Genomic DNA, 15,708 nt, shown 5'->3' on the forward strand with positions numbered 1-15,708 from the left:
TCGTTGGAGTCTTCACCAATTAATTTTCAAAAAATTTGAGTGTATTAAAATTTAGAAACTGCTCATCATTTATGTTTTAAATTGAAAATATCATTCGGATTTATGGTTTTCTGATCTTATTGTATCTCCCAATCCGTTTAGTGTATGGTAAGTGAATTGAGAAAGAAAACGAAGACTTTTTATTAAAAAAATATATGTAACTTTACCGTTTTAACCTCACTCATAATTATTAGAGTCACAAGTGTTCTAAGAATAGCTGCATCTCACTCATAAGTTTTAATCACAGGTGTTTTAAGAATTATTGCAAAAATTAGATGAAAGTGATCTTCATAGAAAAATCAAAACTTTTGAATTTTTTTCTCAAAATTTCTTTAAATAGAAATAGGTTGTATAAATTGATCCAAATGTTACTATTTCTATTTAATTGGATAAAAATAAAAATATAAAAATTATGCCAAAGACTATCTAAGAATCCAAAAATAAATGACCATAATGGTCCCTTCCAAGTCCTTCCATAGTTGAATTTACCTATTTTAAACCATCCACATTAATTTTAATAAAGCCCTCCCGATGGCCAATAAATTTAGTACCTAGATCTGGACAATAAAAGTTTATAAAGAAAATAGTTTGGAATAGTTTATGAGCTTAAAGTCAAATATGGCGTTCTACCAAAAAAACAAGAAAAATAAAAAATTTAGTATGGTGAAGAAAACCAAATATTAATTCAGTTATGACAGAGTGTATTTTAAGACAAAGTATACTTTTTAATCAAATACTTTTAATTATTTTGATTACTTTATTTACTTATAATTTTGGAAGAAATAATAGGATTCCTTCCTGACTTCAATCAACATGGCCTCGTTGTGACCATCAATGCTTCTCTCCACTTATTTTGTTTTGGTTCTTCTCCTATATTAGATTAATTTCTGTTGATGTGTGGATTCTCACTGGCCGATGAAACAGAAATCGAGTTCTTGAGAACTTGCCAAACAAGTTAAGTGGGCCCATGCACCTTGAACCAGACATGAGAGTCAACAGTCATAAGCTGAATCCTTAAAAAACTCAAACCTTCTTTTCTTATCTCATTGCTTACATCATATCAAGTCAGTTCCATTGCATATAAATAGATGGTAGGAATGTCTCCAAATCCATCTTCCTTCGCTCTCGTCATCTGTTTCTGAACTCTCAAGTGTGAGAACAAACACTAGAATAGCTTTTTCTGTGTTTCCATTCTCAGAAAAACAAAGAAAATGGCGAAATCACCAGAGACAGAGCACCCTGTAAAGGCTTTCGGCTGGGCAGCCAGAGACAGTTCTGGAGTTCTCTCTCCCTTCAAGTTCTCTCGCAGGTATGTTTCTACCAAATCTTCTACTTCTCTTCAACAAATCAAATTTGCATCCGTTCTAGTTATCTCTGTCTCCATCTCTCATTGGAAAAAATTTTAGGGAAACCGGAGACGAAGACGTTCAATTCAAAGTGCTATACTGTGGTGTTTGCCACTCTGATCTTCACTCCGCCAAGGACGAATGGGGATTTTCTTCCTACCCTTTGCTCCCTGGGTAACTTGAACTTCAAACTTCATGCATGTACATCGATCTGTTATACAGTAAAATTAAACTACTTCAAATTAATGCTTTGCCCAAATTGGTATTAAAATGGAGGCTAGGATTTGATTGTGCAGGCACGAGCTTGCAGGAGAAGTAACAGAAGTGGGAAGCAAGGTGACAAAATTCAAAGTTGGCGACAGAGTTGGTGTTGGATGCTTGGTGGGAGCTTGTCACTCCTGTGAGAACTGCGACAACGATCTTGAGAATTACTGTGCGAAGCAAGTTCAGTCATACAACGCTATCAACTTCGATGGCACAATGACATACGGTGGTTACTCCAATATCATGGTTGCACACCAACGCTACATCGTCAGAATGCCTGATAATATGCCTTTGGATGCCGGAGCGCCGCTCTTATGTGCCGGAATCACAGTTTACAGTCCCTTGAAGTATTATGGTCCCTGCAACCCTGGCATGCACTTGGGTGTTGTAGGACTTGGTGGGCTTGGCCATGTCGCTGTCAAATTTGGCAAGGCTTTTGGGATGAAGGTTACAGTCATTAGCACCAGCCCCAACAAGAAGCAAGAAGCCATTGAACGTCTTGGTGCTGATGCATTCTTGCTCAGCAAAGATCAGGAGCAAATGCAGGTTTGCTAGCTACACATATTAATTATTGATCTTAATTATTCTCTCTATATATAATGCCTGATGCTAGCTATAACTTCCATTCGATCTACGTATATGTATATATTATATATAGGCTGCCATGGGGACAATGGATGGTATTATCGACACAGTTTCCGCAGAACACCCACTTGCGCCATTGATCGGTCTTGTGAAGACGAGCGGGAAGGTCGTGTGTGTAGGTGCACCTGTGATTCCACCCCAGCTGCCAATCCTCCCTCTACTTAGTGGTGAGTAAGAGTAACTATGTTTGTTATTGTCCAAACAATCTTCTTATTGCATGACCTCATTAATTTCATGGCTGTTCTGCTACTAATCCATCATGCATGCTTGGTTGTTTTTCTTTTCATGACATCCATATATATATATATATGCATATATAGGGAGGAAAATGGTGTGTGGAAGCATGATTGGAGGGATGAAGGAGACACAGGAGATGATCGATTTTGCAGCAAAACACGGTGTTGCTGCAGACATTGAAGTGATTCCAATGGATTACATCAATACTGCCATGGATCGGCTTGCCAAGGCTGACGTCAAGTACCGATTCGTCATTGATATTGGAAACACCTTAACCCCTGCTTAAGCTTGCCCAGTAGCTCGCCTCTCCTTCCAATTGAAATTTCCTGAATTCTTGGTTCACTGCAGCAATGGTTTCTACTTTCTAGTAAGGGAGAACTGAGATAGAGATGAGTGGGTTTTTGTGTCTCTTTTGAATTCTGGGATGTTGTGTTCTAGCATTATTTTTGTGTCACCAATAATCGATCTCGTCTTAAATTAATCCTGGATCACCCTTTCCCTCCTCTATTCCTGTCTCATTTTTTTCTTTTTGACATGTAATTTAATATTGGTTGGGGAAAGTTAAATTATTATTTTATCACTTCGACAGCAATAGAGAACATTTTAAGGGCTTGAAACCTTAAAAACCTCCCATTTGAATTTTAAAAATATTTCAGATCCTCCACTTTGTCAACTTTTATCGCATGAAATATTGTGCCTTTTTTCATTTTCTACATTATTATCACATCTTCATTGATATAAATATAATATCAAGTTTTGTATTGAAAGATTGCTTAGTTGGTAACAACCGACACATACCTCTTAGTTAAGAGGTCATGGTTCGATGTTTCTTGCGGTATATATAATGGTCCCCACATCTTAATATAAAGTTACCAATTCTAAAAAAAATAGAGAGAGTTTTCTTTTACAACAATATATCATATGGTACACATACATCTTTCTAAAAAGAACGAGAAACTTGACTATCACTTGAGCAACGACAATGTTGTTATTGTCCTATTGGCACCCAAAAGAATGCAATGTGTTGTGGTATCCTTTTGAAGATACAACAATAGAGATGTATTTATGATTCAAATAAGAGATTGAATTATTCCATTTTGATTGGCAATCAGCAAGGATAGCAGGAGCCAAGTTTTTTCCGAGATTTTTTTTCAATTAATTAATATTCCAGGATATAAATATTAGCTAGAAAGTCCCCGAAATCCTTTACTTGCATCTTCCTCATGATCTCTTGAACTGGGAACTGTATAAGGGCTTTCTCTGTTGAAACAAAGTAAATATCGAAATCACCAGAACAAGAACACCCCATAAAAGCTTTCGGCTGGGCAGCCGAGGATACTTCTAGAGTCCTCTCTCCCTTCCAATTCTCCTGGAGGTAAGCTTCTACCTTTCTTTTGTTCTCTTGAACCTAGTAAATTTTCTTCCTAAGTGTTGTTTTTGTTTCTTTTGTTAACTAAAAGTGTGTTCCACATTTCTTATATTAAATATAAATGATTCGATTTAAAAACTTACCTGAGTCTGTGTCATCTTCTTGCCATGGAAGAAGTATGTGCTTTCCTGATTTTTTTCCATGATATAATAAGCGTAGGGTCCATGTAGGACTTGCTCGGGATTCCACCTCTAATTTTTTTTTGTTAGTATTTAGAATTAGACGTCACTTAATTATGTGGCAGAAAAACGTCAGGGGAGCTAATATCATGTCCCCTGACAGAAAAATAATCTGAATCAAAGGTGGGATACCCAACAAAGTCCCACCCTTATTATGTAGTGAACAAATGTCAAGGGAGTACATAACTCTCCCTTGATGGGGAAGCGCTCAAGACTCAACTCACCCACCCTCTCCTCAATCTTTAATATTCTAAAAATAATTATGTCCACATTTTTTTGGGGGGTAAAGATTATGTCCACATTTGAATCCTCTAGAATTCTGACCTCGAAAATGGTGGATCAATTGATGTTTCGTAAGTGATACCGAGAAATGACGAATGTGTTAGAAATTTTCAAGGGCAATTGGCAACAAGGATGTGAAATTCAAAGTGCTATACTGTGGTGTCTGCTGCCACTTAGATCTTCATTGCATTAAGAACGAATGGGGAGATTCTTCCTACCCTCTACTCCCTAGATACTTAACTTCAGATACATAATACTTAAACTCCTTTTCACACAACTAAAAATTATATAGTAGGAGAGTGGATATACACAATTGAATGAGACGTCATGATAAAATCGCGTAAGATACCATGATAAGAAAAGACCTTAGGGAAATGGAGGATTTGATTGTGCAGGCACAAGATTGTTGGAGAAGTAAGGGAGGTGGGGACCAAGGTAACAAAATTCAAAGTTGGCGATAGAGTTGGTGTCGGATGCATGGTTGGAGCTTGTCAATCCTGCGTGAACTGCAACAATGATCTCGAGAACTATTGCCAAAATATGATCCAAACCTATAACACGATCAACTTTGATGGCACAACAACTTATGGTGGCTACTCCAATATTTTGAATACCCAAAGTTTGAAGCACTAAGGCACAAAAAATTACACTAGCTTTACCTTCAAGTTATTTCAACATTTTTCACATCTTACTTTAGGTTGTCTTTGGCATGATTTTCATTTTTTTATTTTACCTTTTTTTGAAATCAGCACTGAAAGTTATTTTGTATCAAAATAAGAAAAATCATTTGGTATTTAATCCGTAAATTAGTTTTTTCATTGAAAAATACATTTGGCATTATTTTTGCAAAATAATTTTCTCATAAATTTTAAAACTTCTATTGGGAAAAAATATATATAAGTCTGTTTACATTATATGGTTCCCTCCCTTCCAAACCCCCAAGCAACTTGTTCCCAGTCTTATAGAAGTATAAGCATCAATTGTTGCAAACTCAATCTCCTCCACTGTATGTTCCTCTTCATCGCAATCACAAAAACAAATAAGCAGGTTTCCTTATGACTTTTTTTGAGGAAAATATTCTATTATATTGATTGAATACGATGAGAGTAAAATTGAAATATAGCCATTCAAAAACGCAGAACCTTCGGTTAGTCATAACTTTGTAAGGTAGTACATCAGATTGTGTTTGTTCAAAACTACTATTTGGCTGAATTGAACCTCACATCAATCAAAACTATTATGCTAACACTTAAAATCCAATCTAAAAAAACCTTGTTTACTGCTGAATCTGATAAGTGATAACCATCCTCTAGATTTCACCTTCTGAACTTAGACAATCAATCTCAGAAATTTTACAAAACATCATAATAATGTCCATAACCATGAAACTACACTGTTTATCTCTTTCAACAACTCAGGTTCACCTCCCCATTCTTTAGGCTTCTGGATAATTTTTACACATTTATTAAAATCTCCTACAATGAATCTGAACAAACAAAGGAGGCCTGGTAAACTACATTTGTTTTTGTACTTAAAAAAGAGTCAGTAACCTAGTGAACCCAAAATCTCCTTTCTTCTCGCCTCTTTACAGCTCATCTAAAACCTACAATATAATTATCGCTGAATCATTTAACAAACTTTTCTTGGCACCACAGTAATATATAAATTTAAACAAAGTGATCAAAGAAAATATAGAGGCGTAAGTTGGGATTAGAAGTCCCAAGTTCTCTCTCACGGATTTCATGAAGGTCTTCTTCCCAAACTCTCACACAAGCACCATTAGATATAGCACTAAATAGTCATCACCCATCAGCAAGCACACCAAAAAAGAAGCAAGTGATTTCAGGACCAAATTAAAGGGAGTTGGTTAAAGAGATCCTACACGATTTATATGGGAGATTCTTTCATTAATTGGTCTATGGATCTGTGTATTGTCTAAATTTCTGATTAATCTTTGATTTGCAGATGCACAAGTGACATACTGTTCAAATTAAGTGTGGTTATGAGGAAGCACACTTTCACCGTCACTGCATATCCGAATGTTGATTACGCATTCATCGTTTCCCTAATCATGATTCTTTATGAGATTAACGAAGATAGAGATGATTGATTGATAATATGTCATATGTCGCCGTAAGTCTATGTGATGATATGTTAATATCCTTTTCCAGTTCTCAGTTTCCATTATGCTTTAATCTTTTAATGTTTTACCAAAAAAATTATTTTTTAATGTAATTAATTTATAGGTGACAAGGAATATAGAATCGTTCAATTATAAAATAAAGGGTAAAGATCACTTACCTCCCTTCTTAGCTGGACAAATTACACTTACACCCCCTCTTACTTGGATGATATCACTTACCTCCTCTCTTACCTTGCAAATATATCAAACACATCCTTTCGGTTAACTTTCTCGGTTAAATTTAATTTTTATCGTTAAATATTTTTCTAAAACTCCAAACTACCTTTGGCTAAAAATAATTTTTTTAGTTTAAATCCTAAATTATCAAAATCACTCTAGCAGTTAAAATACTAAATTATCTTCAATTAAAATAATTGTTAAAAACCAAAACACCATAGTTAAAATTCAAATTATCTTTAATTATTAAAAGCCCAACATACTCTTTTGATAATTCAGTATTGAAATTGCATTTTGATATCAAGCCATTCGTGTTTATTTAGTTGTTTGATAAAATTAGAAGAAGAAAAAAAAGGGTATGTTGGGTTGTAATAATTAAAGATAATTTGGATTTTAAGTATGGTATTTTAGATTTTAATAGAGGATAATTTATTAGTTTAACGGGTAGGGTGACTAAGGTATTTCGGGGTTTAAATTATAAAAAATGTTTTCAGCCAAGGATATTTTTGGGTTTTAGAAAAATATTTAACGGTAAAAGTTAAATTTAACCAAGAAAGTTAAAAGAGGGGAGGTGTTTGATATGAGGGGAGGTAAGTGATATTATCCAAGTAAGAGGTGGTGTAAATGCTATTTGTCTAGCTAAGAGGGTGGTAATTAGTGATATTTACCCTAAAATAAAATGTCAAAATTGAACACTGAAGCATTTGTGCTTTACAATGCAATTACTTTTTAGGTGATGGATGAAGGGGCTTTTTGTTCTTCCATCTTCTACCTATGCATCATAAACATAAAACGATGAACTTAAGATAACTGGATCAATGAGATACATAAAGAATTTTCAAAACCCAAAATTTTTGAGGATTAATCTGTGGGAGGAAAATTGATGATAACCTTCAGGTATCCAACTTCGAAGAAGCTTGCGTAGAACATTAGAAGGGTTTAGGTTGGGATCGTGGGGATCATAGTATGAGAATTTAGAAACTGCTCATCGTCTATGTATTTTTATATTGGAAATGTATTCCAAATTCATGGTTTTCTGATCTTGTCATATCTCCCATTCCGTTGATTTTGGGCAAGTGAATTGAGAAAGAAAACAAAGACTTTTTATAAAAGAATGTAAATTTGTCGTTTTAACCTTACTCATAATTACTAAAGTCACAGTTGTTCTAAGAATCACTGCACCTCACTTTTTACTCATACCTATTGGAGTCACAGGTGTTTGAAAGTGATTTTCATACAAAAATCAAAAATAGGTTGAGACATGCTTTTGACTTTTTTAAATAGAAATAGGCTGCATAAATTGAACCAGACGTTAGTGTTTCTATTTATTTGGATAAAAATCAAAAGTGAAAATCATGCCAAAGATTGCCTAAGAATCCAAAGACAAATGACCATAATGGTCCCTTCTAATTCCTCCCATAGTTGAATTTACCTATTTTGAACCATGCACATTTATTTCAATAAAGCCCTCCAAGAGTGGAATTCATTTTATAGTGAGAGAATCTAGCCTTTTAAAATTTAGTACCTGAACCACGCCAATAAAAAAGTTTATAAACAAAAATAGTATGGAATAATTTATACACTTAAAGTCAGTAAGGTGTTCTAGCAAAATAAAAATTCAATATGGTGAAAAAAAAACCAAATATTCAAGGTTTTTATTCACTTATAGATTTGGAAAAAAAATAACCTTCATTTGACATGGCCTCTGTGTGAATATCAGTGCTCTCTTGAAGCACGGCATGATGCTGTTTCGGATCCAAAAAAGATTTCATCTTCTTTAATGGGTGAAGCTTTGTGCCTTCGTGATGCTCTTCAAGATGCAATTTGAAGTGAATATCGATGCATCCAGATATGTTTTGATAATCAATCGATTATCCATTTCTTAAATGGCATTAAGTTTTTTTTTAGATTGAGATGTTAGTCTTATTTTAAGAGATATTTTAAGACTATGTAAGGAAATTGATATTTGTAAATTTCTTTTTATTTCAAGAGTGTCTAATACTTTAGCAGACACCTTGGCTAGCATGGCCCGATCAGTGCCGAGTTGACTGTTTGGCCTATTTCCTCTCCTTGACTGGTGGATTTCTTACCACTAGGTTGTAATAAAAAATAAAAATAAATAAAAAAGCATGGCATGATGCTTGTCTCCTCTTTGTTTTAGTTATTCTCCTATATTTTTGTTGACATGTCATATTCTTATTGGTCGATGACACATAAATAACGTTTATCTCACCGCTTACATCATATCAAGTCAGTTCCAGACATTTCTCTCTCTCTCCCCCACCCCCCTCACGTTGCATATAAATAGATGGTAGGAATGTCTCCAAATCCATCTTCCTTCGCTCTTGTCATCTGTTTCTGAACTCTCAAGTGTGAGAACAAACACTAGAATCGCTTTTTCTGTGTTTCCATTCTCAAAAAAAACAAAGAAAATGGCGAAATCACCAGAGACAGTGCACCCGGTAAAGGCTTTCGGCTGGGCAGCCAGAGACACTTCTGGAGTTCTCTCTCCCTTCAAGTTCTCTCGCAGGTATGTTTCTACAAAAAATCTTTTATTCTCTTCAACAAATCAAATTTGCATCCGTTCTAGTTATCTTTGTCTCCATCTCTCATTGGAAAAAAATTTAGGGAAACCGGAGACGAAGACGTTCAATTCAAAGTGCTATACTGTGGTGTTTGCCACTCTGATCTTCACTCCGTCAAGAACGAATGGGGAATTTCTTCTTACCCTTTGCTCCCTGGGTAACTTCAAACTTCACATCTGTTACACAATAAAAACTTCAAATGCTTTGCCCAAATTAATATTAAAATGGAGGATTTGATTGTACAGGCACGAGGTTGCAGGAGAAGTAACAGAAGTGGGAAGCAAGGTGACAAATTTCAAAGTTGGCGACAGAGTTGGTGTTGGATGCATGGTGGGAGCTTGTCACTCTTGCGAGAACTGCGACAATGATCTTGAGAACTACTGTGCAAAGGTAGTTCAGACATACAACTCTATCAACTTCGATGGCACAATGACATACGGTGGTTACTCCAATATCATGGTTGCACACCAACGCTACATCGTCAGAATGCCTGATAATATGCCTTTGGACGTCGGAGCTCCACTCTTATGTGCGGGAATCACAGTATACAGTCCCTTGAAGTATTATGGTCTCTGCAACCCTGGCATGCACTTGGGTGTTGTAGGACTCGGTGGGCTTGGCCATGTCGCTGTCAAATTTGGCAAGGCTTTTGGGATGAAGGTTACAGTCATCAGCACCAGCCCCAACAAGAAGCAGGAAGCCACTGAACGTCTTGGTGCTGATGCTTTCTTGCTCAGCAATGACCAGGAGCAAATGCAGGTTTGCAACTTTCTCTTGTCCTTAATTACACATATTATTGATCTTAATTATTCTCTATAATGCCTGATGCTAACTTCCATTCTATGTACATATATAGGCTGCCATGGGGACAATGGATGGTATTATCGACACAGTTTCTGCACAACACCCACTTGCGCCATTGATCGGTCTTGTGAAGACGAACGGGAAGGTCGTGTGTGTAGGTGCACCTGAGATTCCACCCCAGTTGCCAATCTTCCCTCTACTTGGTGGTGAGTATCAAACAATATTCTTATTGACCTCATTAATTTCATGGCTGTTCTGCTACTAATCCATCATGCTTGCATTGTTGTTTTTCTTTTCATGACATGCATATAATATATATAGGGAGGAAAATGGTGTGTGGAAGCATGATAGGAGGAATGAAGGAAACACAAGAGATGATTGATTTTGCAGCAAAACACAGTATTGCTGCAGATATTGAAGTGATTCCAATGGATTACATCAATACCGCAATGGATCGGCTTGTCAAGGCTGACGTCAAGTACCGATTCGTCATTGATATTGGAAACAGCTTCCCCTCCGCTTAAGCTTACCCAGTAGCTCTCCTTCCAATTGAAATTTCCTGAATTCTTGGTTCACTGCAACAATGGTTTCTAGTAAGGGAGAACTGAGATAGAGATGAGTGGGTTTTGTGTCTCTTGAATTCTGGGATGTGTTCTAGCATTATTTTTGTGTGACCAATCGATCTCTTGTCTTATAATCCTGTATCCTCCTTTCCCTCCTCTATTCCTGTCTCGTTTTTTATGTTTGACATGTAATTTAATATTGGTTGGAGAAAGTTAAATTATTATTTTATCACTTCGACAGCAATAGAGAACATTTTAAGGGCTTGAAACCTTATTTGCATCTATTTGAATTTTAAAATATTTCAGATCCTCCACTTTGTCAACTTTTATCACATGAATATTGTGCCTTTTTTTCATTTTCTACCTTATATGTCATTATTAGTCATCACATCTTCATTGATATAATATCAAATTTTCTATTGAAGGATTGGTTAGTTGATAACGACCGGCATGTACCTCTTAGTTAAGAGGTCATGGTTCAATGCTTCCTGCAATATATATAATGGTCCCCACCTCTTAATATAATGTTACCAATTCTAAAAAAATATAAAGAGAGTTTTCTTTTAGAACACGTACATCTTTCTAAAAAGAACAAGAAACTTGACTATTAGTTGAGCAATGACAATGTTGTAACCGTCCTATTGGCACCCAAAAGAATGGAGTGTGTAGTGGTATTATTTTGAAGATACACCAATAGAGATGTATTTATGATTCTAATAAGAGATTGAATTATTCCATTTTTATTGGTTGTCAGCAAGGATAGCAGAAGCCAAGTTTTTTCCGAGATTTTTTTTTTCAATTAATTAATATTCCAGGATATAAACATATGCTAGCTAGAAAGTCCCCGAAATCCTTTACTTTGCATCTTCCTCATGATCTCTTGAACTGGGAACTGTAGAAGCACTTTCTCTGTTGAAATAAAGTAAACATCAAAATCACCAAAGCAAGAACACCCCATAAAAGCTTTTGGCTGGGCAGCCAAGGATACTTCTGGAGTCCTCTCTCCCTTCCAATTCTCCAGGAGGTAAGCTTCTACCTTTCTTCTATTCTCTTGAACCCAACAAATTTTCTTCCTAGTGTTGTTTTTGTTTCTTTTGTTAACTAAAAGTGTGTTCCACGTTTCTTAAATTAGATACAAATGATTCGATTTAAAAACTTACCTGAGTCTATGTCATCTTCTCGCCATGGAAGAAGTATGTGCTTTTCTTGATGTTTTTCCATGATAAAATAAGGGAAGAGTCCACGTGGGACTCACTGGGGATTCCACCTCTGATTCTTTTTTTTAGTTTTTAGAGTTAGACCTCACTTCATTATGTGGCGAAAAAACGTCAGCGGAGCTAATATCATGTCCCCTGATGGAAAAATAATCTGGATAAAAGGTGGGATACCTAATAAAGTCTCACCCTTATTACGTGGTGAATAAATGTCAATGGAGTACATACCTCTCCCTTGATGGGGAAGCGCTCAAGACTCGACTCACCCACCCTCTCCTCAATCTTTAATATTCTACAAATAATTATGTCCACATTTTTTTGGGGGGTAAAGATTATGTCCACATTTGAATCCTCCATAATTCTAACCTCGAAAATGGTGGATCAATTGATATTTTGTAAGTGATACCAAGAAATGACAAATGTGTTAGAAATTTTCAAGAGCAATTGGCAACGAGGATGTGAAATTCAAAGTGCTATATTGTGGTGTATGTCACCACTCAAATCTTCATTGCATTAAGAACGAATGGGGAAATTCTTCCTACCCTCAGCTCCCTGGATACTTAACTTTGGATACATAATACTTAAACTCCTTTTCACACAACTAAAAGTTATATAGTAGGAGAGTGGATATACACAATTGAATGAGACGTAAGTCATGATAAAATTGCATAAGATTTCATAATAAGAAAAGACCTTAGGAAAATGGAGGATTTGATTGTGCAGGCACGAGATTGTTGGAGAAGTAAGGGAGGTGGGGACCAAGGTAACAAAATTCAAAGTTGGCGATAGAGTTGGTGTCGGATGCATGGTTGGAGCTTGTCAATCCTGCATGAACTGCAACAATGATCTCGAGAACTACTGCCAAAATATGATCCAAACATATAACACAATCAACTTTGATGGCACAACAACTTATGGTGGCTACTCCAATATTTTGAATACCCAAAGTTTGAGGCACTAAGGCACAAAAAATTACACTAGCTTTACCTTCAAGTTATTTCAACATTTTTCACATCTTACTTTAGGTTGTCTTTGGCATGATTTTCATTTTTTATTTTTACCTTTTTTTGAAATCAGCACTGAAACTTATTTTGTATCAAAACACGAAAAATCGTTTGGTATTTAATCCGTAAAATAGTTTTTCCATTGAAAAATACATTTGGCATTATTTTTTTGCAAAATAATTTTCTCATAAATTTTAAAACTTCTATTGGGAAAAAATATATATAAGTCTGTTTACATTATATGGTTCCCTCCCTTCCAAACCCCCAAGCAACTTGTTACCAGTCTTATAGAAGTATAAGACATCAATTGTTGCAAACTCAATCTCCTCCACTGTATGTTCCTCTTCATCGCAATCACAAAAACAAAGAAGCAGGTTTCCTTATGACCTTTTTTTGAGGAAAATATTCTATTATATTGATCGAATACGATGAGAGCAAAATTGAAATACAGTCATTCAGAAACGCAGAACCTTCAGTTAGTCATAACTTTGTAAGGTAGTACATCAAATTATGTTTGTTCAAAACTACTATTTGGCTGAATTGAACCTCACATCTATCAAAACTATTATGCTAACACTTAAAATCCAATCTAACAAAACCTTGTTTACTGCTGAATCTGATAAGTGATAACCATCCTCTAGATTTCACCTTTTGAACTTAGACAATCTCAGAAATTTTCCAAAACGTCATAATGTACATAACCATGAAACAACACCTTCACGTAGCTATGTTTCTCTTTCAACAACTCAGGTTCACCTCCCCATTCATTAGGCTTCTGGATAATTTTTACTCATATACTAAAATCTCCTACAATGAACCTGAACAACCAAAGGAGGGTAAACCACATCTGTGTTTGTACTTAAAAAGAGTCAGTAACCTAGTGAACCGAAAAAGAGTCAGGGCCTTCTTCCCAACTTCACACACAAGCACCATTAGATATAGCTCTAAATAGCCATCACCCATCAACAAGCACACCAAAGAAGAAGTTAGTTGTTAGGGATACATATGCACAACTACGAATAGAGAAAAAACACAAGCAAAATACACAAAAGGAATTTAACGTGGTTTGGCAAATCCTGCCTACGTCCACTAGAGAGAAAAGAGATTCCACTATTTCCTGGAAACGTCACACCACTCTCACACCCCAATCCTAATATAATTACAATTTTAACCAGTACTAGTATTTGACACAAACCTTGTTTCAATCACAAATACAACTAAAAGTATAATTACATGGATCCACAGAATACAAGACACCCACGCTCACTCGGGAGTGAGATCCCGAGTCCGTCGGCAACACAATGTGAAGCACAAGCCATACTCAACATTAGTGATTTCAGGATCAAAGCGAGTTGGTTAGAGAGATCCTACACGATCTATATGAGAGATTCTTCGACCGTAGTTGCTCAAGTAAGCAACAAAAAGAAATTACTTTTTTTTTTCTTTTCATTAGTTGGTCTATGGATCTGTGTATTGTCTAAATTTCTTATTTATCTTTGATTTGCAGATGCACAAGTGACATACTATTCAAATTAAGTGTGGTTATGAGGAAGGACACTTTTACCATCACTACATATCTTAATGTTGATTATGCATTCATCGTTTCCCTAATCATGATTATTTATGAGATTAATGAAGATAATTTGTTATATGTCTATGTGATGATTCTATAGATTCACCTTTTTATACCAGGTGGGTAAGGGTGAAATCCTGTTTCAAAAAAGCTACACGTTTGCCATTCCAATCATGTCTATTAAATAGTTTTTTGGAATGTTTCATTCCCCCACACTTTAATTATGCCCATAGATTTGGCAGATTTGAACCTAGTATTTGATCTTCAAGTCATGTCCCGCCCTAAAAAAATCTTTTAATGTAATTTCTGGGTGTGGTTGTAGCAAGAATGTAGAATCGTTCAATTATAAAATAAAATGTCAAAAAATGAACACTGAAGCATTTTTTTGCTTTACAAATGCAATTACTTTTTAAGTGGTGATGAAGGGGTTTTTTTGTTCTTCCATCTTCTACCTATGCATCATAAACATAAAATGATGAACTTAAGATAACTGGATCAATAAGATACATAAAGAATTTTCAAAACCCAAAATTTTTGAGAATTAATCTGTGGGAGAAAAATTGATGATGACCTTTAGGTATCCAACTTCAAAGAAGCTTTCGTAGAACATTAGAAGGGTTTAGGTTGGGATCATGGGGATCATAGTCATAGTATGAGAATTCGAAACTGCTCATCGTCTATGTATTTTTAGATTGGAAATGTCATCCGGATTCATGGTTTTCTGATCTTGCCGTGTCTCCCAATCCGTTGATTCTGGGCAAGTGAATTAAGAAAGAAAACAAAGACTTTTTATAAAAGAATGTAAATTTATCGTGTTAACCACAATCATAACTATTAAAGTCACAGGTGTTCTAAGAATCACTGCACCTCACTCATAACTATTAATTGGAGTCACAGGTGTTTGAAAGTGATTTTCATACAAAAATCAAAAATAGGTTGAGACATACTTTTGACTTTTTTTAAATAAAAATAGTCTGCATAAATTGAACCAGATGTTAGTGTTTCTATTTATTTGGATAACAATCAAAAGTGAAAATCATGCCAACCTAAGAATCCAAAGACAAATGACCATAATGGTCCCTTCTAATTCCTCCCATAGTTGAATTTACCTATTTTGAACCATGCACATTTATTTCAATAAAGCCCTCCAAGGGTGGAATTCATTTTATAGTGAGAGAATCTAGC

General features: G+C 35.4%; 2 protein-coding genes across 2 annotated transcripts; both read left to right on the plus strand.

The window, feature by feature from the left end:
- Positions 1–1,165: 1,165 nt before the first annotated feature.
- LOC149014683 (putative mannitol dehydrogenase) lies at positions 1,166–3,223 on the plus strand. The gene is made up of 5 exons (XM_089155148.1): positions 1,166–1,348; positions 1,446–1,559; positions 1,682–2,195; positions 2,308–2,461; positions 2,615–3,223. Exons 1-5 carry the CDS (start codon positions 1,251–1,253, stop codon positions 2,815–2,817), a joined length of 1,083 nt encoding a protein of 360 aa, XP_089011274.1. The 5' UTR covers positions 1,166–1,250; the 3' UTR covers positions 2,818–3,223.
- A 5,989-nt stretch (positions 3,224–9,212) lies between these two features.
- Positions 9,213–10,693, plus strand: LOC149014684 (putative mannitol dehydrogenase). The gene is made up of 5 exons (XM_089155315.1): positions 9,213–9,310; positions 9,409–9,522; positions 9,611–10,124; positions 10,222–10,375; positions 10,491–10,693. Exons 1-5 carry the CDS (start codon positions 9,213–9,215, stop codon positions 10,691–10,693), a joined length of 1,083 nt encoding a protein of 360 aa, XP_089011441.1.
- Positions 10,694–15,708: the final 5,015 nt, after the last annotated feature.

The sequence above is a fragment of the Hakea prostrata genome, chromosome 5 (genome assembly GCF_041222555.1).
Source record: "Hakea prostrata isolate BN-2017 chromosome 5, UWA_Hpros_2, whole genome shotgun sequence".
Taxonomy (NCBI): domain Eukaryota; kingdom Viridiplantae; phylum Streptophyta; class Magnoliopsida; order Proteales; family Proteaceae; genus Hakea; species Hakea prostrata.

Bases quoted from the DNA above. Each gene is read 5' to 3' on its own strand.
- LOC149014684 (XM_089155315.1), top strand. From the start codon at position 9,213: ATGGCGAAATCACCAGAGACAGTGCACCCGGTAAAGGCTTTCGGCTGG. The intron at 9,523-9,610 runs GTAACTTCAAAC...TTGATTGTACAG, and splicing joins TCTTACCCTTTGCTCCCTGG to GCACGAGGTTGCAGGAGAAG. The intron at 10,376-10,490 runs GTGAGTATCAAA...TAATATATATAG, and splicing joins AATCTTCCCTCTACTTGGTG to GGAGGAAAATGGTGTGTGGA.
- LOC149014683 (XM_089155148.1), top strand. From the start codon at position 1,251: ATGGCGAAATCACCAGAGACAGAGCACCCTGTAAAGGCTTTCGGCTGG. The intron at 1,349-1,445 runs GTATGTTTCTAC...AAAAAATTTTAG, and splicing joins CCCTTCAAGTTCTCTCGCAG to GGAAACCGGAGACGAAGACG. The intron at 2,462-2,614 runs GTGAGTAAGAGT...ATGCATATATAG, and splicing joins AATCCTCCCTCTACTTAGTG to GGAGGAAAATGGTGTGTGGA.